The sequence below is a fragment of the Hypanus sabinus genome, chromosome 23 (genome assembly GCF_030144855.1).
Source record: "Hypanus sabinus isolate sHypSab1 chromosome 23, sHypSab1.hap1, whole genome shotgun sequence".
Lineage (NCBI taxonomy): Eukaryota > Metazoa > Chordata > Chondrichthyes > Myliobatiformes > Dasyatidae > Hypanus > Hypanus sabinus.
This window is the reverse complement of record NC_082728.1, coordinates 832749-856519: the sequence shown is the minus strand read 5'-3', so window position 1 is coordinate 856519 and position 23771 is coordinate 832749. Positions and strand designations below refer to the sequence as shown.

Genomic DNA, 23771 nt, shown 5'->3' with positions numbered 1-23771 from the left:
CAAGAAAGGTGGGGGCTTCAAAGACCAAACCAGGAGGTCAGTCATTAAGGCTATCAGTGTTAAAGCAGGGCCAGTGGGGACTTGTGTGTGTGTCCACTCATGCCAGAGTGACGAGTCCACCACAGAAGAACAGTCTAGCAGAAGGAAGGAGAGGTCATAACTGAATGACCACACCGATACGATGGATTAAGAAAGCAAAGAAAGGTTTGCCTGACTGTAGCTGTTACATCTTGCTCGCTCTCTCTCTGTCTCTCCAACAATTACAATACAACTATAACTACATCAGCACTCATGAACTGAACTGAACTTTATACTTTTCTATGACAATTTATTTACCCTAGACATCAATAGAACTTGTTTATTATTATTCCTACACTTTTAGGTTTATTACTGCTAACTGGTTTTATATGTATATTTTCTTTATTGATATGGTTTTGCTTATTTTTATTAACAAACACCTTTAGTATAGTACCAACAGACTCCAACAAATTCTTCTTTCTCTGCTGGTTAGACACCCAGTTACGGGGTACATAACAACATATTTTAAAAATTTGCAAGGAAGATGGTAGTTTAGTATGCAATTATGAAGATATTAATAAAAAATTTTCAAGACTTTTATATTGAACTTTACAAATCTCAGTTTCCAGTTGATTCTTCTAAAATGAATGCCTTTTTACAAAAGATGGATTTTCTTCAAATTTCTGCTGAAGATCAACAAACTCTTGATGCTCCTATTACTGAAAGCGAAATTCATAAAACTATTTTTTCAATGCAATCTGGTAAAGCTCCTGGACTGGATGGTTATTCTGTAGGATTTTATAAAAAATTTGAAAAATTGCTCTCTTCATACAAGTTGGAAACACTCAAAGATTCTTTTTTGATAGGAGAGTTACCTCCCACATTTTATGAAGCTTCTATTTCTTCAGTTCTGAAGAAAGATAAAGATTCTACTGACTATGCTTCACATAGACCTATTTCATTATTAAATGTGGATACTAACATTCTCTCAAAAATAATGGCTAATTGGCAGGAGAATATTTTAGCTAAAATTATTCCTCAAGATCAAACAGGTTTTGTAAAGGGCCGTTATTCCTTTTCTAATGTTCGGAGACTGTTGAATGTTATATATGCATCCTTTTCTAAAGCTCCTCAATGTGTCGTCTCTCTTGATGCTGAGAAGGCATTTGATAGAGTTGAACGGAAATGCTTATTTAATGTTTTAGAGAAATTTGGCTTTGGTATTAATTTTAATAAGTGGATTAGAATGATATATAAAAGCCCTGTTGCTACTGTTATTACTAACAATTGCAGATCTTTTTTTCCGCTTTCACAGGGTACGAGACAAGGATGTCCATTAAGTCCTTTGTTATTTGATTTGGTGCTGGAACCCTTGGCTATTGCACTTGGTGAAGCTAAAGATATTCACAGATTTTTTATAAATGGGACTGTTCATAAGATCTCTCTTTATGCTGACAATCTTTTTGTTTATATTTTGAATCCTGAAGAATCCATTCCTAGATTATTGAAACTATTAAATGATTTTGGAAAGTTTTCAGGATATAAACTAAACCTTCATAAAAGTTAAAACACAAAATGCTGACAGAACTCAGCAGGCCAGACATCATCTCTGGGAGGAGGTAGTGACGACATTTCGGGGTGAAACCCATCAGCATCTGCAGATTCACTCGTGTTGCCTTCATAAAAGTGAATTATTTCCCCTAAATGATTCTGTTTCTATATATGATGACATTCCTTTTAGAGTTACGGACTCATTTAAATATTTAGGTATTATTATCACTAAAAATCATAAAGATCTTTATAAAGCTAATTTGGTTCCTTTAGTGGATTTTATGAAGCAATTATTTTGTAGATGGAATCCACTTACACTTTTGTTAGTCAGTCGAATTCATGCAGTTAAAATGATGATTTTACCAAAATATTCATATGCATTTCAAAATATCCCTTTTTTTTAAACTAAGAACTTCTTCAATCAGGTTGACTCCATTATTTCATCTTTTGGTTGGAATAATAAAAGACCAAGAATTGCTAAATATCATTTATAAAATTTTTTTAAAAGATAGAGGTCTTGCTTTGCCTAATTTAAGAATGTATCATTGGGCTGTTAATATACGTTATATGTGTTTTTGGTTATATTGGGCTGATAGAGATGAATGACCACCTTGAGCTGATTTGGAATTGAATGCTGTGAAACAGTTTCATTTAACATCATTAGGAGCTTCTTTGCCTTTACAACTGGCCAAAATTACTAATTTAAATTTATATCCTGTGATTAAGCAGTCATTACAAAATTGGTTCCAGTTTCATAATTTTTTTAATCCTAAAAAATTTTAACTTTTTAGTTTAATTTATCAAAATTATTTATTTAAACTTTCATTAAGTGATCCTACTTTTCTTCTTTGGAGGAATAAAGGGGTTCATTCCTTCACGGATTTGTTTCAAGATGGCCGACTGATGTCTTTTGAGAAGTTAGTAACTAAATACTCGCTCTCATATTCACATTTCCTGCAATATCTTCAGGTCAGACACTTCTTACAAAAATACTTAAGTAATTTTCCATATATACAAGATTCTGACCTGTTAAGATATTATTTTAAAAATGAATCCTACAGTGAAGGGTTTTTTAGGAAAATTTATAATTTATTGTTACAGCAGCACAATTACCCTTCACTTAAGATTAAGCAAGATTGGGAGAGAGAGCTTAACGTGAATTTGATAACAGAGGATTGGTTGCAGATTTTGAAGTTGGTCAATTCTTCTTCAATTTGTGCCAATCACTCTTTAATTCAATTTAAAATTGTACATTGTTACTATTTGACAAAGGAGAGACTGTCTAAAATGTTTCCTAATGTTGATAGTCAGTGTGATAGATGTAAAACCGAGACAGCCACATAGACACATATGTTTTTGGTTGTGTTCTGTATTGAAACATTTTTGGAAGTCTATTTTCTCTACAATTTCTAAAACTTTAAAAATTAATTTACAACCTTATAAATTGACAGTTTTATTTGGTATAATCCCTCAATATATTCATGGTATTTCCTCATCAGACCAACATGTAATTGCTTTCATTACATTATTGGCCAAAAGGGCTATTTTGTTGAAATGGAAAGATACTTCTGCTCCTACTTTGATACAATGGTTTTCCAAAGTGACTTTATGTCTTAGTTTGGAGAAAATCAGAAGTCGAACTTTTGATCCTCCATTCGATTTTGAGAAAAGGTGGGGTTCATTCCCCTGCTACAATCATCTGATGTGAGTTAATTAATATGGTTTCCTTCTGATTTTTCTTTAAGTGGATTTGAGTTGGCAGATTGATGTTTTTTTTTACAGAGGGGTTGTGCTCCCAATGTTTATTTTGTTTTTTTTTCTTTAAAAAAATTCTTAACGCTACTTTTTTTTATTATTATTGATGTATTGCTTAGCTTTGTTCATCAGTTATTTGCTAATTTAATTCCTTATTGCATATAATGATATATTGACTTAATGTATCTTTTTTGTCAATCTTCAATAATAATTAATAGAAATTTTTTTAAAATAAAGTAAAATCCGATAGCTATATGGACAGGAAAGGAATGGAGGGTTATGGACTGAGTGCAGGTCGGTGGGACTAGGTGAGAGTAAGCGTTCGACATAGACTAGAAGGGCCGAGATGGCCTATTTCCATGCTGTAATTGTTATATGGTTATAAGGTTAAAGGGTTAACCAAGTTGCATAGAAAACTCACGAACCAGGAAGAGGAAAAGAAGTTTAATGAGGAACCAGAAGTTACCACAATAGAGACATTTTTGTATTTTCAAGGCAGCCCAAATGAAAAATACTGGACTAAAAAAAATATTCCCCCCTCCCCCAAAGCTATGACATTTGGCCAATAGGCAGCCAGGAAACTACCTAAGAACAGCCCAACCCCCATCTCTCTTGATGGCAAGTCTCCAAATTTTAAGGGAAAAAAAAATCACCCATAGCCAAAACATTACGAAAGAATGCCAAACACAAGCTAAGTGAAAAAACAACCTTTTGTAGATCATTTTAAAAAACAAGGTCTTAAAAAATAAAACAGAGTACCATCCTCATAGTAATTAATCACCAAGTCAAAATCTTAATAATTTTCTAAAACAGTTAAAAATTAAAAAAAGTAAAATAATAAAGGAAAAGGAAGAAAACTTTAATATAAAACAGACATGAGCCAAAACAAAGTATCCAAAACATCAGCCCAAGGACAAGACTCCACAAACTTAGAATGTCCGAATCTATAAGCTGATGAACCCGGTACAATAGAGACATAAAGAAATGGAAAATTAATTAAACATCTGAGCTCAACCAATGTTCTTCAAGAAATTGTTTTGCGTCTTCGATTGATTTAAACCATTTAAATGATTTATCAGGTAAGACCACTCCTGGCGGGGGGTGGGGGTGGGGGGGGAACAGCAAAGCCGGTTGAAGATTCCTTTGATAAAAATCCAACAAGACCGCTTTAAACGCAATCTTTCTTGCATTACCTCGGGACAATAATCTTCAACAAGATGTTGATGTTCAGTAGTTCCTTTATGACGAGCAAATCAAATTAAGTGCTCCTTAATACTCACATAGTGAAATCGAAGACACAGTTTTAACTCTTTCGGTGGTTTTGCCTTTAACAACCTATGCGTGCGATCGAGTATCAGAGGGGAGATAAGGACCTCGAAACCAAAAACTTCCATTAAGAATTCAGAGAAAAATTCAGTAAGGTTCCCCCTCTCGATGTCTTCACTGAGTCCTATTATTCGCAAATTCTGTCTGCGACTCTCCAAATCGATAATCTTGGCTTTATACTGCTCCAAAGTATGAGTCGTTGAATTTAATTTCTTTTCAAAAGAATTCAATCTGGAATCTGTTTCCCAGCTTCAATAAACTCAGAAATTTGCCGTTGTTGTTTTTAGTTCTTTTTCAAGTGTTTTCATTTTACCATATAACCATATAATAAATACAGCACAGAAACAGCCCATCTCGGCCCTTCTAGTCTGTGCCGAACGCTTACCCTCACCTAGTCCCACTGGCCTACACTCAGCCCATAACCCTCCATTCCTGTCCTGTCCATATACCTATCCAATTTTACTTTAAAAGACAATAGCGAACTAGTAACAACTATTCCCCTCTAGTAACAACTATTCCCCTCTAAGATCTGACAAATAAAAGTTGAAAATTCAAAGTTTAAACTGGGGAAAAGGAAGAATTAATTGCAGCCATGCAGATCTGTGTGTCACTCCATTAGAAAGTAGGCAGAGTCTCTCCAATTTTATTTTAAATGACAATATTGAACCTGCCTCTATCACTTCTACTGGAAGCTCGTTCCACATAGCTACCGCTTTCTGAGTAAAGAAGTTCTTCCTCGTGTTACCCCTAAACTTTTGCCCCCTAAATCTCAACTCATGTCCTCTTGTTTGAATCTCCCCTACTCTCAAAGGAAAAAGCCTATCCACGTCAACTCTATCTATCCCCCTCATGATTTAAAATACCTCTATCAAGTCCCCCCTCAACCTTCTATGCTCCAAAGAATAAAGACCTAACTTGTTCAACCTTTCCCTGTAACTTAGGTGCTGAAACCCAGGTAACATTCTAGTAAATCTTTTCTGTACTCTATTTTGTTGACATCTTTCCTAATGTTACGAACCCCGTAACTGGGTCACTTACCAGCAAAGATGGAGACGTCCGTTGAAGTCTGATGATACTATTTTTAACAGCATTTATTAGTAAAAATATACAAAAATAATATTAATGCAAATATACAGATAATATACATCATCAATACTAAATCTAAAAGTGCGGGTATAATAATCATCAAGAAATAAGCTCTATCGTTTTTATAGGGGATAATGTATTGTCTGATGGAAATATAAAGTTCACTCAGTTCATGCAGGCTGCAGCCGTTGGGGACCGCTGTGTTGCAATGATTGGAGAGAGAGAGAGAGAGAGAGAGAGATTTGGAGAAAAACTTGCCGGCTTTCCTTTTATGATTTTGATCCGTCAGGAGTCTCGTTGTTGTGGCCTCTCCTTTAGCTAACCGTTCTTCCGTGAGGAGCCCGCCACCCTGGCAAGGGAGGACGCACACAAGCCCCCACCGGCTGTCGCTATTAAACGCTGTCACGGGATCTCTAGCGTTTCTCCTGGTGCGTCTGAAGGGGTTGTTCCCCAAATCCCCCTTTTATCCTCACTCACGGGGTCTCATATGTCAATCAGGTTGGGATGATGCAATCCCTCAACCAGCCCACTCTGGTTGTCCCCTGAGGGGTTTCAATGAATAGTACAGTACTCAATACACAATTCCGTCTCCAAGAGACAATGGCCGTTATCAGTGGTTCTGTCTTGCTGAGGTCAGGACACATTCCAAGCCTTGTGTATTCTGGACGTCCCTCTCTCATTTCCTGGGTCCCAGACCCGAATTAATAGCGATCTTGCGATTCTCAAAAAGGAGGGGGCGACTTTGTACCCTTCGACCCCTCAGAGTTGCTTCACATTCATAACACCCCCTTCCTTCTAAGATTGTTGCCACAGGTAAAAATTAATTAATACAGAGTCTTACAGGATTTCAGAATCTAACACAAATGAGTTTTTTTCACTACAGAGTAATACAGTTATACATTCAATTCAGCATCTAAACAGTTAGCGATTACATTGTCACTTCCTTTAATATCTTAATATCTTGTACCTTAGTAAATTTTTGTAGTATCAGACTCCAATTTAATAACCACCTATTTTTTTTCCTTTTCTTCCGCAAAACAAAACTAGAGTTGTGATCTTAGCTTTTGTGTAAATTACAAAATTTCATGCAAATACTAATCTTTATTGTACTTTCAAACTTAACAGTCAATCTTCCATGAGGTTGTCTTTATTAGTTACATGCTTTGTCAAAATCCCTTAAAACCGTATCCTGTTATTTAAAGTGGCATCCCGCCAACCCTCGCCCCTTTTCCAGTTAACTCCCACGTGGTTAGCTTGTATCCCAGTGTGGAATAGGCTTTTGCATGCTCCTTTCATAGGAGCTATTTTATCAACAATGTTTTCCCATTTGCTGAATTACCACACACTTCTTTATTTTTAAGCAAGTCATTAGTTTTATCTTCAGGACCCTTCATTCTATTAGTTTTCAGTTTAAACTCTGCAAGCAATCCCTCTTTGTCCAAACAGCATTTCAAATTCTGCCTCTTCACAGCACACTCTTGAATAACGATAGTGTGTGGGGCACCTTTACATTCCAAATCAACCTGTAATTGATTCACAGGCACTGCGTTACCAAGCCATTGTCCCTTCAGCCTGGTTACTGCTTCTGACATCAATCCAGACATTAAATTTTCTTCGTTCAATTTAGGAACCACACTTTTCCCTTCTCCTTCAATAATAAGATTCACATCACCACCTTTTATCTCCTCACTAACTTTTAACACACCTTTGAACACACACAACTGGGAATTCTCACTTCCCACCAGTACCAAGGTTAACCCTTTCTTCCCTGAACCAAGTCCATCTAACCCACAAGAACTGCATTCCTTTTCAACTGAATCAAATACCTCAGACTTTTTCTGAGCTCCATTACTAGGTTCAGTACCATGTGCATCCACATCCTGCAGGCACTCAAATGGGACATCTGCCTCTTCCAGGCTTTCAATACCCGTCCCCTTTTCAAATTCTAAGTTCCCCTGATCCTCCCAGTTACTTTCTGGGCAACTCCCTTCCGGAGTACACTCAACCCTGCGGGCTTAAACAACCTCATCTGCCAACCCAGCAGACTTCTTCAAGATAATGGCATCCTTTTCATCTAGGACTGCCCTCATTTCATTATCGGGAACACATTTAAAATTTTCAACTTCTTCAAACAGTTCTGTCAAACCAGACAGATCATCCATGTCCAACCCTGGACCTTCTAACAGCCTTATCTGTTTCTCATTTTTACTCCGTGCCTCTATAAATTTCCTCCTGGCCAAGGGCAGGTCTACCTCCTCTCCCTTAATCTCTTTCACCTCCCTATTCTCCATTTTACCACCCTCTAGGTACAGGTTCGGTAAAAACGTCTCAGCCAAATCGATACTGGCCTCTTTCTCAGCTGTCTTTCTCGACATGCTGCGAGTGATCGCAGGAACCTAGGGGCGGGTCCTCTACACTTACAGGCTGGCTCGTCAGCTCCATGGCCGACCAAACCTTACCACCGGCTAAATCGTTACCCAGAAGGATGTCTATGTCAGTTCTCGGGAATTCTGATCGCACCCCTATTTCAACTGGTCGATACCAGCTCACAATTTATAATGATCCTATGGAAAGGCACAGCTTCTGTCCCTTTTCCTATGCCTCTCCAGTCTCGGGACCAAAATCTAGTACCTTACTGCGAATCAATGACCGCTCAGCTCCAGTGTCTCTCCAGATCTGCACTGGAACTGGAGTTTCTCCCTCTTTCACAGACACGGTTCCTTCTGAAATAAATTTCTCAGGCCCCTCTCATATTCTGTCTACCTGGGGCTTTCTCGTCGATTTACTGATCACCACAATACATCCTGTAGGGACTGCTGCTTTCCCTCTTCCTATCTCCTTCCTCAGAGCAAGGCACTTAGATGTAATATGACCCACCTTTCCACAATTAAAACAGGTCAAGCCAGGACCTCTCCTGCCGTCTTGCCATTCCCCCTCTTTATTTTTACCACTAGCTCCCGACTGGATCTCTGCCTCAGCCGGCGGGCTTTCCCTACCATTCCCACGGTCTTTCTGTAACTTTTATTCGAGGAAAACTTTGTCTTGTGGGTTAGGGCATATTCACCTGCGAACGTAGCAAATTCGGATATGGACTTATTCGGCTTCTCGTTTAAATACATCCGGATATCATCCGAAACACAACCTTTAATCTCCTCAATCGGAATTAACTCCCTGAAACGCCAAAAATCTTCTTCCACCATTTCTGCTGCACACCAACGATCCTAGAGCACACCCTTCTCATAGGTAAACTCAGCATATGTCTGATTCCACACTTTCTTTAAATTTCTGAACTTTTGTCTATAAGCCTCAAATACCAGTTCATAGGTCCAAAGAATGGCCTCCTTTACTTTCTCATAATTCTCATCCTCCTCCTCCTCCTCCTCCTCCATGGACAACGCGCATGTGCCCGTTGTGCCTTCCCTTTTAACACACTTTGTAACAACGCCACCCACTGATCTCTGGGCCACTTCTGACTCACTACCACCTTTTCAAAATGCAAGAAATAACTATCAACATCCGTCTCCTCAAACAGAGGTACTAACCTAAACTCCCTACTAACATTAAATCTCTCCTCTCAGTCTGGCCCTTGAGCTCTTCGTTCTTGCCTGAACTTCTCCATGTCCAGCTCATGGTGCCTGTTTCTCCTTCTCCTCATACTCCCTCTCCTTTTTGGCTCTCTCCTTCTCTTTTTCAGCTGCTTCCAGCTGTTTTAACTTAATCTCATGCTCCCCCTTCACCTCTAACTCCTTTAGCTGGAGCTCATGCTCCCTCTGCTTTTCAGCTCTTTCTTTTTCCTTTTCGGCCCTTTCCTTCTCTTTTTCAGCTGCTTCCAGCGTTTTAACTTAATTTCATTCTCCAACCTTAATTTCTCCAACTCCAACTGAGCCATCCCACTACCTGGTACCATTTCAGGGATATTTTCCAATACCTCAGCCGAAAACACATTCTTCACAATATAATACTGAGTTATGGCCCTCCGCACCTCCCGCTTTTTCATTGACAACCTCACCTCTCCGAGGTTTAGTCCTTTCGCAATATTTATCAATTCTGACTTTGTAGCCGCCTCTAGTGCCTCCAGAGTTGGGTTTTCTATAAATTCACCCACATCCATCTTTGCTGGTTTCCCATCTGGCTACCCGCGTAACCAGATCCAAGTTTGGACTTAACAGCCCGATTCACTGGCCCGTCAATTTGGTATCAAATCTCGAGACGAGCCCCCATGTTGTTATGAACCCCGTAACTGGGTCACTTACCAGCAAAGATGGAGACATCCGTTGAAGTCTGATGATACTATTTTTAACAGTATTTATTAATACAAATACACAAAAATAGTATCAATGCAAATATACAGATAATATACGTCATCAATACTAAACCTAAAAGTGCGGGTATAATAATAATCAGTAAGAAATAAGCTCTATCGTTGTCTAAGGGATAATGTATTGTCCGATGGAAATATAAAGTTCACTCAGTTCATGCAGGCTGCAGCCGTTGGGGACCGCTGTGTTGCAATGGTTGGAGAGAGAAAGAGAGATTTGGAGAAAAACTTGCCGGCTTTCCTTTTACGATTTCGATCCGTCAGGAGTCTCGTTGTCGTGGCCTTTCACTTGTTACCTCTCCTTTAGCTAACCATTCTTCCGTGAGGAGCCCGCCACCCAAGCAAGGGCGGACGCACACAAGCCCCCACCGGCTGTCACTATTAAACGCTGTCACGGGATCTCTAGCGTTTCTCCTGGTGCGTCTGAAGGGGTTGTTCCCCAGATCCCCCTTTTATCCTTACTCACAGGGTCTCAGATGTCAATCAGGTTGGGATGATGCAATCCCTCAACCAGCCCACTTTGGTCATCTCCTGAGGGCTTCAATGAATAGTATATTACTCAATACACAATTCCGTCTCCAAGAGACAATGTCCGTTATCAGTGGTTCCGTTTCGCTGAGGTCAGGACACATTCCAAACCTTGTGTATTCTGGACATCTCTCTCATTTCCTGGATCCCAGACCCGAATTAATAGTGATCTTGCGATTCTCAAAAAGGAGGGGGCGACTTTGTACCCTTCGGCCCCTCAGAGTTGCTTCACATTCATAATACTATAATTCGATGACCAGAACTGTACACAATACTCCAAATTCAGCCTTACCAATGCCTTCTGCAATTTTAACATTACCTTTGATTTCCTTCAACAATACTTCCAATCCAGTGAATCTTTTGTCAAGTTTGTCATCCAATAAATTCAAAATATGTTGTAAAGTAAGTTGAGGCTGTGAAGGCTGATATTTTTTCTTCCCGTTTCCATTACCGGTTTCCTTGCCTTCAGCTAATGCCTTTCTTGTTCTGGAAGTCATTTCCGTCGATTAAACCTCAGAATCCAAACATATAAATATGTTAAAGGCTCTTTGATATGTATAATAAAAGGGTGATTAGAAAATTGAAAAATGACTGAAGCAAGAGCCAAAAACGTGACCTACTCCGTCGAGCACCACCAAGAGAGTTCCTGCTTTTCCTAACAGCTCTGACTTTAGTAGTGGGTTTAGTTTCTTTTTTCTGTATAACAAAATTATTATATTTCAACATTATGATTTAATTTAATTCTTATGAATACAGTACGGGGTTTTGTGATTGTAACTGTATTTTTAATACAATGTATTTGGTACTTTTTTTTCTTTTGACTTATAATATATATCTTCTTGTGTATTCCTCTATGCAGAAACCAATAAAAATATTGAAAGAAAGTGTTGTCACAGGTAGATAGGGTCGTAAAGAAAACTTTTAACACTTTTAAATCAAAGTACTGAGTACAGGAGAGAGGATATTGTGTTGTACAAGATGTTGTGAGACCTAATTTAGAGAATTGTGTACAGTTTTGGTCACCTACTGACAGGAAAGATGTAAATAAGTTTGGATGAGTACAGAGAAAATTTACAAGGATGTTTGCCAGGTCTAGAGGACCTAAGTTATAAGGAAAATTTGAATAGGTTAAGCTTTATTCCTTGGAACGTAGAAGATTGAGAGGAGATTTGATTGACGTAGTAATAATTATAAGGATAAACTCAAGCTGGCTTTTTTCACTGAGGTTGGGTGGGACTACAACCAGAGATTATGGGTTAAGGGTGAAAAGTGAGAAATTTAACGGGAACATCAGGGGAAACTTCTTCACTCAGAGGGTTGATTCTGGAATGAGCTACCAGCACAAGTGGTGCAGGCAAGATTGATTTCAATGTTTGAGAAGCTTGGATAGATACATGGATATGGGATATGGAAGGCTAATGGTCTTGGTTCAGCTTGATGGGACGAGGCAGACTAATGGTTTGGCACAGACTAGATGGGCCAAAGGGCCTATTTTTGTGTTGTACTGTTTATCACACTACAACTACACACATCTCAACACTATATTCCATCCAAGTCCTTCTGAAGACACCCCAGTTCCTCAACACTACCTACCCTTGCACCTATCGTTGTGGTTCACAAATCATTGATATATAACATAATAGAAGCAATGCCAATACCAACCTGTGGAACAACACTGGTCACCAGCAATCACCTAGAAAAGACCCCTTTTATTCCTACTCTTTGCCTCGTGCCCATCAGCCAATCTCTATCCAAGCTAGTATCTTTTCTGTAATAATGGTCTGAAGTGCAGTGTCCTGTGGGGTTTCTCAAAGTTGGGAGTAGGTCAGTGAGAGGAATCCTCGGCTCAGTGGCCTGGGGATCCTCAGTGTGGGGGTTCCTCTGGGCAATCCTGAATCCAGTCACCTTTAGCTGCTCCATTAGTGACCCTCATCACCAAAAATGTCCTGTGTTCAGTTCTGCTCTCACCTCAACGCAGGGAAAGCAGCCGCCCATGGCCATGGCCATTGAGGTGTGGACAACATTCAGGCCCGGCAAGTAAAATTCACAGCACTAAAGTGCCAAGTGATGTCCATCTCCACAATGTGTGCATGTTCTCTCCACATTATCTTGAATCAGATACTAGTTCTTCACTATCTCTCAGTCAAAATCCCGGAGCTCCCCTCCAACCCAAATCGACTATCTTGGAACCACAATGCACCCCCCCCCCACCCCACCAGGCTGAATGGAGACGAGACATATGGAAGATATGACAACTAGAACTTTATTCACAGAGTACACATTCAACATCTCTAGTCCGACACACAGCATGTCTCAATCCCCGTCAACTGGCACTGAGTTCGCCACACAGGTCACACTTCCAGTAGGAATCCAGACTGGGAGACTCCGGAGAATCCTGATCTGATGCTGGAATCACAGGCACTGGTGAGCGAAGGAGTGCTTCCCATCCCTCCCCTAAAGGCAGAAGAGCAGCGGAGGGGGCAGCCATGATCTATAGGTGGCCTGTCTGCAGCAGTGTGTATTGGGACACAAATCTCTCCATCTCCACTCCCTGCAGGACCTTCATGGCTCTCCAGTGAATCTGTCCTGTCAGCCCGGCTTTCCCATGGGGGTGGCTCTGCTCCTCCTGGATGTAATCCAGCCACAGATCTGTCACAATAGCATGGGAAATGTGTCCATAAACTCTCATGGCCAGGACCCACTACAGCACTCCCCTCCCGTCTCCCTCACCCTACCCCTCTCCCACACCCCCATTCACACCCTACCCACAACCCCCACCCCATGGCACTAATGCCACAATAAATGATGCAGACTTCTTAGGAAACCTGTGAAGCAACAGAGAATCACCAAGTGAGGCAGCCGGGATATCAGTATTGATTGTTCAATCTGTGACAAGTTATTGGTAAATAAAACAGGCTCTGGGAAGTGATTTCAAATTTGATTATCTAATCTGTATTTAAAAAAAAAATAAATTCTGCATCACAGGTGTGAGAAGAGCTTCACTCTGTGTCTGACCCCACTTAGTTTCTCACCCTTGGAGTGTGTGATGGGATCGTCTGTTCTCAATAAAAATATCCTGCATCACAAGAAAGAAGGGAGCTTCGCTGTGTCTGTTCCTGAGACAGTGTGGAGGGAACTTCACTCTGAATCTGACCCTGGAAATATGAGATGGGATGAAGCGGAGCGAGCTTACTCTCCCTGACCTTAGGAATATGTGTTGGAACGGTGTAGAGGGAAGGTCACTATGTCTGACCCTAAGTGTGTATTGGAACAGTGTGGAGGGAAGGTCTCTCTGTGTCTGTGCCCGGGAATGTGTGATGGGATGGCATGGTGTAGAAGGAGCTTCACTGTGTCTGACCATGGGAGTTTGTGATGGGACAGTATGGAAAGAGCTTCACTCTCTATTTGACCCCAGAGTGCGATGGATGGTTGGAGGGAGCTTCATTCTGTGTGTGATCCAGTCTGCCTGTTTTGAATTGGGCAGTGAGATACGCTCGTAAGGGGCAGACTAATACTGGATGTTCCAGTTCCAGTCCGCTACCTTACTCCCCCACCCCCAGCCTTGGTTTATGTTGAGAAGGAAGTGATGGCATTCGAAGGCCTTGGAAGCAGCAGCTGACCTGTGACCTGTGCACCAATGGCAGGGCAGAGATAGTGCAGTGATGCTGCCAACATGCTCAGTCTCTGCCACTGTTACCTGCATCTGTGGATCCAAACTCTCGAAGAGCTCGCTCATAGTATTCTCTTAGTCGCTGCATGCTGCTGCAATCCTGTGGGACAAATCACACTATGGAAATTACCATCGACAGCAGCAATAACGTACCACCCAATGAGCTGGCTGAGTATTTACTGGTATCTTCTCCCCTACCCAGAAACACCACACATTTCACACCCCGCAAATTAGCAGCAGCAGAAATGTACCACATAACGAGCCGGTTGGTATCATCTCCACTGTCCAGAAATGCCATGTTCTGTAGCCTGTTGTACTCCCCACACAGGCTGCATTTGGGACCATGGTTACAGATCGTACCCTAACAAACAGGCAAAACTGGTAACAGTTTCTGTGAGTCCCATGTTTATCCCACCAGGCCTCCTCCAGCCCAGTCCACACTCTACCCTGTGTTCCTTACCTCTCCCATCCCCAAACTCACCTGGTCCTTCTCAATCGCAATCATTTTCCTGAAGAATTCCAGGGAGAAGGGCCTGTTCTCGTGGAGACTGGAACAGAAGTGAGAGAAATGACAGCCCAGTCTGAACACTTGCTGCGATTGGGGAGGTGTGGTTGGACAGCAGATTTTCTCATCGAGGTTACAGTCTTTGGTTATCAGGCATAAGGAAACCAAACCAGAAGCACAGACCAGCAGAGACCATTCACTCTATCCCTCAGATCCCCTTTAACTCCTTAACCCCTCTCTTTAGTTTCAGACACCCCTCCTGTGGCAAACAGTTGTTTAATTTCTGGTTAATTGTAATTTTCTTTGTAGTTTAACAATTACAATTAATTATCTGCTTGTATTTAAGTAGCCTTTCATCTGCACAAGTTTAATATGCCTCCAGTGGCTGTACAAAGTATAATGCTTAAGTGAAGTGTTTTCTCACTGGTTAATTTTTACTGCAGTTTTGACTAAGTATTTTCTAATTGGTTTATTGTTATCTATGGATTTGAATGGATTTTTTCTTTCCTTCGGTATAAAAGTAGATGTTCTATCTAAGATGCCATTTTTAGTTTCTATCTTCTTCATGTAGCAGTGACCCCTATCCACTTTGTTCTATCAACTTTGAATAAAACAACTGTGAAACCACAAGCTTATGCGTTTGTTCCTGACTTCTAAAAGATTTACACATCAGAATCCAATACTACCCCCAATAACTTTATCTACCTCTGTCAGCATCACTCCCTCTAGGAAAAACAGACCAAGCTCTGGTTGCCACACTACAGGATGGCATGGAGAGTATATGTAGGTATGGGTATATGGAATTAACTAATACAGGAAGTGGCAGAGATGGGGACATCTGGATAGGTAGGTTGATAGAAAAGGGATGCGATACAGAACAGAGGCAGTTGAAATTAGTTTAGATGGACATCTTTGCTGGCATGGAGGTAGAAGGCTGTGAGACTATGAATCTAAATAGGAGATTCAGTAGGGTTGTTGCCTAGAATGGAGGGTTGTAGTTACATCTGAGATTAGCTTATTGGTCATTTATACTCGGAAACAAACAGAGAAATGTGTTAACACGAGGAAATCTGCAGATGCTGGAAATTCAAACAACAACACACAAAATGCTGGTGGAACACAGCAGGCTAGGCAGCATCTTTAGGGAGATGCGCTATCGACATTTCGGGCTGAGGCCCTTCGTCAGGACTAACCGAAAGGAAAGATAGTAAGAGATTTGAAAGTAGAGGGGGGAGGGGGAAATGCAAAATGATAGGAGAAGACCGGAGGGGGTGGGATGAAGCTAACAGCTGGAAAGGTGATTGGTGAAAGTGATACCGAGCTGGAGAAGGGAAAGGATCATGGGACGGGAGGCCTCAGGAGGAAGAAAGGGGGAGGGGAGCACCAGAGGGAGATGGAGAACAGGCAAACAACTAAATATGTCAGGGATGGGGTAAGAAGGGGAGGAGGGGCATTAACGGAAGTTAGAGAAGTCAATGTTCATGCCATCAAGTTGGAGGCTACCCAGCCGGTATATAAGGTGTTGTTCCTCCAACCTGAGTTTGGATTCATTTTGACAATAGAGGAGGCCATGGATAGACATATCAGAATGGGAATGGGACGTGGAATTAAAATGTGTGGCCACTGGGAAATCCTGCTTTTTCTGGCGGACCAAGCGTAGGTGTTCTGCGAAACGGTCTCCCAGTCTCACCAATATATAAAAGGCCACACCGGGAGCACCAGACGCAGTATACCACACCAGCCGACTCACAGGTGAAGTGTTGCCGCACCTGGAAGGACTGTCTGGGGCCCTGAATGGTGGTGAGGGAGGAAGTGTAAGGGCAGGTGTAGCACTTGTTCCATTTACAAGGATAAGTGCCAGGAGGGAGATCGGTGGGAAGGGATGGGGGGGGGGGGGGGGAAAACGAGTGGACAAGGGAGTCGCGTAGGGATTGATCCCTGTGAAAAGCAGGGGGGGGGGGGGGGAGAGGGAAAAATGTGGTTGGTAGTGGGACCCCGTTGGAGGTGGTGGAAGTTACGGAGAATTATATGTTGGACCTGGAGGCTGTTGGGGTGGTAGGTAAGGACAAGGGGAACCCTATCTCGAGTGAGGTGGCGGGTGGATGGGGTGAGGGCAGATGTGCAGGAAATGGGAGAGATGCGTTTGAGAGCCGAGTTGATGGTGGACAAAGGGAAGCCCCTTTGTTTAAAAAAGGAAGACATCTCCTTCATCCTGGAAAGAAAAGCCTCATCCTGAGAGCAGATGCGGCGGAGACGGAGGAATTGTGAGAAGGGGCTAGCCTTTTTGCAAGAGACAGGGTGGGAAGAGGAATAGTCCAGGTAGCTGTGAGAGTCTGTAGGCTTATAGAGAAATGTGCTATTTGCATCAAATCAAGTCAGCACAGATATTCTGGGGCAGCCTCCAAGTGTCCCCATGTTTCTAGCCCCAACACTACTCACTAACCCTTATATGCACTTTTTGGACTGATGGAGGAAACAGGAGCACCCCGAGGAAACCCATGTGGTCATGGGGAGAATATATAAACTCCTTACAGATATCGGTAGGGATTGAACCCAGATTGTTAATGCTGTAACAGCTTACAGTAATTGCTACACTATCGTGTCATCCCAAAGATATGGACTCTGCACCCTGCTCACCTTCACCCCAATCATTAACTGAGCTGAGAGCACCGGGATACTACCTGGCAAACACCTTCCGTGCCTTCCTGTGGCCGCCCATCCTGAAGGCCCAGTCTAGGTAATTCTCCTTCACGCTTACAGAGATGGCTGGGATAGATGTCCGCAGGGCTTGCTGAGAGAACAATCACCATTAAATTAAGAACAAGTGTGGCATAGAGCAGCACAGAGTTCAGTGAGACAGGTACCTACCTGATAGAGAGCTTCTGTCTCGTTGATACTGCTTGTAGACTCGCTCCACCTCAGGTACAGAAGCCAGAGTGGTAAACTGTCCTTGAAAAGAAAGGAGGAGACTAAAACTCAAACCAAGGCTGTTGACCACCAAGATGATGTGTGGGCCAGAGACAGCAGTGTGAGGCTTTTGGAAGTAAGCAGAGCACTGGGCAGCAACTCAGGATTGTACAGCTACAGGGAACAGAAAGGCAGAAATTGGGAAAAAGCCTCACCATGGACAGGTGTGCTCACACTGTCACCTGCTCAAAGAGAAGTCCTGAAGCACAGATCATCTCAATGATCAAGCAGCAGAACCAACTGGAGATGGGGAGAAAGGGCAACAAGTGGGTTGGAGAGGAGACAAAATGAGACCGTTTCTAATTTACTTTGGGCCAAATGGGTATGAGTGGAGACAAAATATAGAAATACCAGAACTGATAACTGGGCAAAGTGGAAAGCTGTGTGTGTAAATGGACTGGTGCAATGCAGTATCTGTGTTGCAGCCCACTGGCAGCAGAGCCCACGAACAATGTGCACTGTCTGCTGATCCAACAACCAACAGTGAAGGAACCAAGTTCAGAGAAACCAGACAGCCAGCGGGACACAGAGGGGGAATTGAAAGGGGTTTCCTCCTTCTTCAACCCTTCACCTCCCACCAATTTCCTCTCTCATCATTCCCCCCCCCCACCCCCCATCTGGTCTCACCCATCTCTTGCCAGGTTGTACTTCATGCCCTCCCCCACTTCTGCCCATCTCATTTCCAGTCCTGATGAACAGTCTCAGCCTGAACCATCAACTGTTTATTCCTCTCCATTGTTGCCTCCTGTCCTGCTGAGTTCCTCCAGTATTGTGTGTGATACTCCAGATTTCCAGCAGCATCAGAATCCATTGCACATCAGGAATGAAATGGACCACTGGCTTAGCAGACACTGTATTCTATGTGGCACACACCCCCAGTGTCATACACCCTCACCAGACACATGCTGTGTCATTGGATGACTCCCTCACTCCAGCACCCAGTACCTATACACAATGGTAGATACAACCTCAGGCTGATCACTGGATCAAAGCACCTCAACCTTCTCCATGAATCCCATGATTTGTTTGTCCTGAATATCTGGTTCTGAGATGCACATTCCACAGCTCCCCGCAGCACGGGAGTGTGGCTAACTGTTACTTCAGTGTTCTAGGAACCACATAGAAAGTGAGAAAGGGAGTGGGCATTCCTTGTCCCAGTGTAGCCACAAAGCGACTAACAGCAGGTCAATGTCAGGGACATGGGCAGAGACATGAACAAACCGAAGCACCTGTGAGGACAATCACGGGCCGGACCAGGTGGCAGAGTGGGAAGTGACCACGCATCTGTGTAATCTGTGTCTTAGCACCAATGCCAAGGTGAGGTTACAGAAACTCACTGAGGAGGGCACTTCCCGGAAAGCCTCCTGGAAGAGGTGCCCGACACCAGGACTCCGTAGCTGCAGAAGAACCTCCAGGCTGCTCTGCCACATTTCCAGGGAGTTCCCAAATCCTCTGCATGCAGAATCAACCAGTTGCACAGCCTTCTCCCCATGCCCGGAGTCCACCAGCAACCGAAGCTACAGAGAGAGCAGAATGGTCACGTCTGAGGTAATCCCCAATCAAACCTCAACAGACAACACCCAGAACTCACACCTGAGGAAATCCCCAATCCCATCTGAACCAACAACACCCAGACCTAGATCTCACACCTGAGGAAAGTACGAATCCCAACCAACAACACTTGGACCCAGAACTCACATCCGAGGAAATCCCCAATCCCACCTCAACCAACAACATCCAGAGCTCAAACCCAAGGTAATCACCAATCCCACCTCATCCCAGACCTCACACCTGAGGAAATCCCCAATCCCACCTCAACCAATAACATCGAGCTCACACAAGATAATCCCTAACCCTACCCCACCCAGCTCGAGAACTCATACCCCAACCCCTATTACAGAGAAGTTGCAGAGGGGATTTACCAGGATGTTACCTCCTAGATTAGAGAGCATGCCTTATAAGTAGAGGTTGAGCAAGCTAGGCTATTTCTTTTTGGCATGGAAGATGAGAGGCAAGTTGATAGAGGTGTACAAGATGATAGGAGGCAGAGGTTGAGTGGATATCCAGCGTCCTTTTCCTAGTGTGGAAATGGCTAATCCGTTTAGCGTAATGGAAGGAAAGTATCAGAAGAGTGTCAAACAGAGGTTCTTTTTTTTAAAGAAAAACACAGACTGGTGGGTGTGTAGAATGCCCTGCCAGTGGTGGTGATAGACAAATTAGGGACATTTAAGAAACTCTTCGATATGCACATGATGATAGAAAATGATGTGGTTCTGTAGGAGGGAAGGGCTAGATTGATCTTTGAGTAGGTTAAAAGGTGGGCACAACATTTTTATGTTATATCCCCAATCCTAACACCTAGTCACAGAACATAGATCTGCAAGTAAAAGTTTGTGCACCCTTTAAATTACTCAAAAATGTGGTCTGATCTTCAGCCAAGTCACAAATATAGACAAACACTATCTACCTAAACTAATAACACATAAACAATTATACTTCTCATCAATACTGAGTACACCTTTTAAACAATCACAGTCTAGGTTCAAAAAAGTATGTGAACCTCTGGGGTAATTCCTCCTACAAAAGCTACTTGGAGTCAGGAGTTCCAATTAATGATACAGTCCGCCCTCCTTATCCGCGGATTCAACCAATCGCGATCGGGAAAACCAGGAAGTTCTTTCTCCAGCACTCGTTGTTTCAACATGTACAACGTTTTTCAACGTTTTTCTTGTCATTATTCCCTAAACAATACAGTATAACAACTATTTACATAGCATTTACATTGTATTAGGTATTATAAGCAATCTAGAAATGACTTAAAAGTACAGGCAGTCTCTGGGTTATGAATGAGTTCTGTTCCTGAGTCTGCCTTTAAGTCGGATTTGAAGTTGGAACAGGTACATCCGGTATTATTTAGCGTCAGTTAGTCAAACGTTTTTCTTAGTATATAGTACATATTTTCACTTTCTATGCATATAAAACACTTAAGAAACATACGTATTTCAATAATTAAACCACTGCGTTGCTTAGTAATAATTGTAGCTTTCATCGGGGCAGAGCCTTTCAAATGCTCCATTAAAATTGTTCTGATCGTTGATCGACTGTAGCCGAACACTTTTCTAATGACCGACGGCGTTTCACCTCTTTTCGATCGCTTTATTACTTTCACCTTATTTTCAATCGCGATCGTGATTATTTTCATAAACAGAAACACCGCAGATTCAGAGCTACGCCGGGTCCTAACGTCCACCACACTGAACATGTTAAATAAAGTCCGGGGTTCCGCTGGGTCCTAAAGACAACTGCACTGATTCAGGTTAAATAAGGGACTTGAGCATCTGTGATTTTTGGTATCCGCGCGGGGTCTCGGAACCAATCCCCCGCGGATAAGGAGGGCCGACTGTTTAAGATTGGAGGGGTGTCCAATGAGACCCTGCTCTTCCCAAAAAAAAAAGATCTGCTTACGTGCACCATGCCTTGATCAAAACAACTTTCAGAGGACCGAAGAATTATAGAGATGCATCAAGTTGGAAAAGGCTACCAAAGCAATATGAAAAACCAGAGTGTTCATCAGCCCACAGTAAGAGAAATTGTCAACAAATGAAGGAAACTCAGTACTGTTGTTACTCTCCCTAGGGGTGGGCATCCTGCAAAGATCACATCCAAAGCACAACGTGCAACTCAGGAGGAGGAGAAAAAGAAACAGCAAAGGCCTGCAGAAATCTTTAGAAAATGCTGAAGTCTTTGTTCATGCATCCACTATAAGAAAGACACTGAACAAGAATGGTGTTCATGGAAGGACATCACAGAAGAAACCACTGCTCTCCAAAAAAAAACCATTGCTGCCTGTCTCAAGTTTGCAAAAGACCAACTGGATGTTTCATAATGCTTTGGGGACAGTGTTCTGTAGATAGATGAGACAGAAGTTGAACTTGCTGGCAGAAATGTTTGGAGGGAAAAGGGCACTGCACACCAACACCAAAACCTCACCCAACTGTGAAGCATGGTAGAAGGAGCATCACTGTTTGGGGCTGCTTTGTTGCCTCAGGGCCTGGACAGCTTGCAGAGTTGTTGAGGAAACAATGAATTAATTTGTATCAAGATTTTTTACAGGAGAATGTCAGGGTAGCGCTTTGTCACCTGCAGCTTATTAGAAATTGGATGATGCAACAAGACAATGATCCAAAACACAGGAGTAAATTGACAACAGAATGATTTAAAAGACGAAAATTTGTATTTTGGAATGGCCAAGTCAGAGTCCAGACCTGAATCTAATTGAGATGCTATTACCTGACCTGAAGAGGGCTCCACATGCAAGGTATCCCAGAAGTATTGCTGAACTGAGAGATTTTTGTGTGGAGAAATGGTCTAAAATTCCTCCTCACCTTTGTGCAAGTCTGATCCACAGCTACAGGAAATATTTGCTACAGGTTATTGTTGCTAAAAGAGGTTCTACCAGTTATTAAATACAAGGGTTCACATACTTTTTCCAGCCTGGACTGTGAATGATTGAACAATGTATTCAATAAAGACAAGAAAAGTACAATTGCTTGTGTGTTATTAATTTAAGCAGATTGTGTTTGTCTACTACTGTGACTGAAATGAAGATCAGACAACATTTAACGTGTAATTACTGCAGGAAAGCAGGTAATTGCAAAGGGTTCACAAACTTTATCTTGCAACTGTGGATAACATGTCCCCTGCTTACCATGTAACCCAGCCATTCGGACTGACATAACCATCCTGGTTGTGATCTACTGAATCAGTGTCACATTCCAGCCTTTCCCCTACAACTTAGGCTTGGCCCCCTTCAAAGTTATTTACTCTAAGGGTAGCCTTAAAAAGTGGTGGATAAAGCCCACTCTATCATGGGTACAGCCCTTCCCACCATTGAGCACATCTACATGAAATACTGTTGCAGGAAAGCAGCATCCATCATCGGGGACCACCCACCACCCAGGTCATGCTCTCTTTTTGCTGCTGCCACCAGGAAGCTGGTACAGGAGCCTCAGGACTCATACCACCAGGTTCAGGAACAGTTACTTCAATCAGGTCCACTGCCTTAGGATAAAAGGCAAGACTGGGTCGCGGCAGTGTAACAGAACTTTGACCAGCAGCCAATCTGGACACCAGAAGTTTGGAGATGAAGAAAAAAATTAATTCTGAGAATTAAAGGTTAACAAAATCGTGCAAGTAGCAGGGCAAGAAGCATGGAAAAATAGCCCTCAGGACGCAATTAATGGGGAGGTTCCTTCGGCCTTCAAGGCTACAGGACTAACAGCTTGGTTTCTTCTAATTAATGGGGAGCGGATTGTGTACGTGAGGACCCCGTGTTTAATGTTGCGTAAGGTATGTCAATAAAGTCTAAGCAGAAACTCTTAACCCCTGAAAACTGTTGAACTGGTATAAAAGACTACACCTGTGCTTGCTTTACCAGAGTCTCTTAGTGGGCTCTCTGTGATCACGTAATAAAGTAATTCAACCGAATACCAGAGTCTGGGTCTTTGTTTAAGTCAAAATGGCAATAGTAAATTTCTCTGAGAGGAGGGGACTTCAATCAGGTCCACTACCTGAAGATAAAAGGCAAGAACAAGCCACGGCAGTGTAATAGAGCTTTGACCAGCAAGCAATTGGCATGCGAGATTGATTAGCAAGAACAAAATTTAAGAAGGCAGGGGAAAGCGCTGGGGTTGTCATTTGAATGGACATACAGTAGTGATCTTAAGGCTTCAACTAAGACAGATTTCACTCAGAGAAAGCAAAGGAAAGAAAAGCTTAAGTTTTTTTCCTTCTCTTCGTGATACATATTAGTACCAACAACGAAGGTAAGAAAAGGGAGGAGGTCCTGAACACAGACTACAGGGAGTTAGGAAAGAAGCTGAGAAGCAGGACCACAAGGGTAGTAATCTCTGATTACTGCCTATGCCACGCAACAGTGAGTGTAGGAATAGAAATCTGGAGGTGGAGTTAAGATGGCACTAAACGACGACTCCTTTGCTTGCATCTTCGGAAACAGCTCTATTTCCATCTTTAATATCTTTATTTTT

At 42.3% G+C, this 23771-nt stretch overlaps 1 protein-coding gene across 1 annotated transcript in view; it reads right to left on the bottom strand.

The window, feature by feature from the left end:
- Positions 1–12824: 12824 nt before the first annotated feature.
- The window catches only part of utp6 (UTP6 small subunit processome component), a 37001-nt gene continuing 26054 nt past the window's right edge, over positions 12825–23771 (bottom strand). Inside the window, exons 14-19 of the mRNA XM_059948133.1 lie at positions 19062–19241; positions 17626–17706; positions 17439–17548; positions 14734–14800; positions 14280–14352; positions 12825–13231 (exon numbers count right to left, since the gene is read on the bottom strand). Of these exons, the coding sequence (XP_059804116.1) occupies positions 13074–13231; positions 14280–14352; positions 14734–14800; positions 17439–17548; positions 17626–17706; positions 19062–19241 (669 nt within the window). The 3' untranslated portion in view covers positions 12825–13073. The remainder of the gene's footprint in view (positions 13232–14279; positions 14353–14733; positions 14801–17438; positions 17549–17625; positions 17707–19061; positions 19242–23771) is intronic.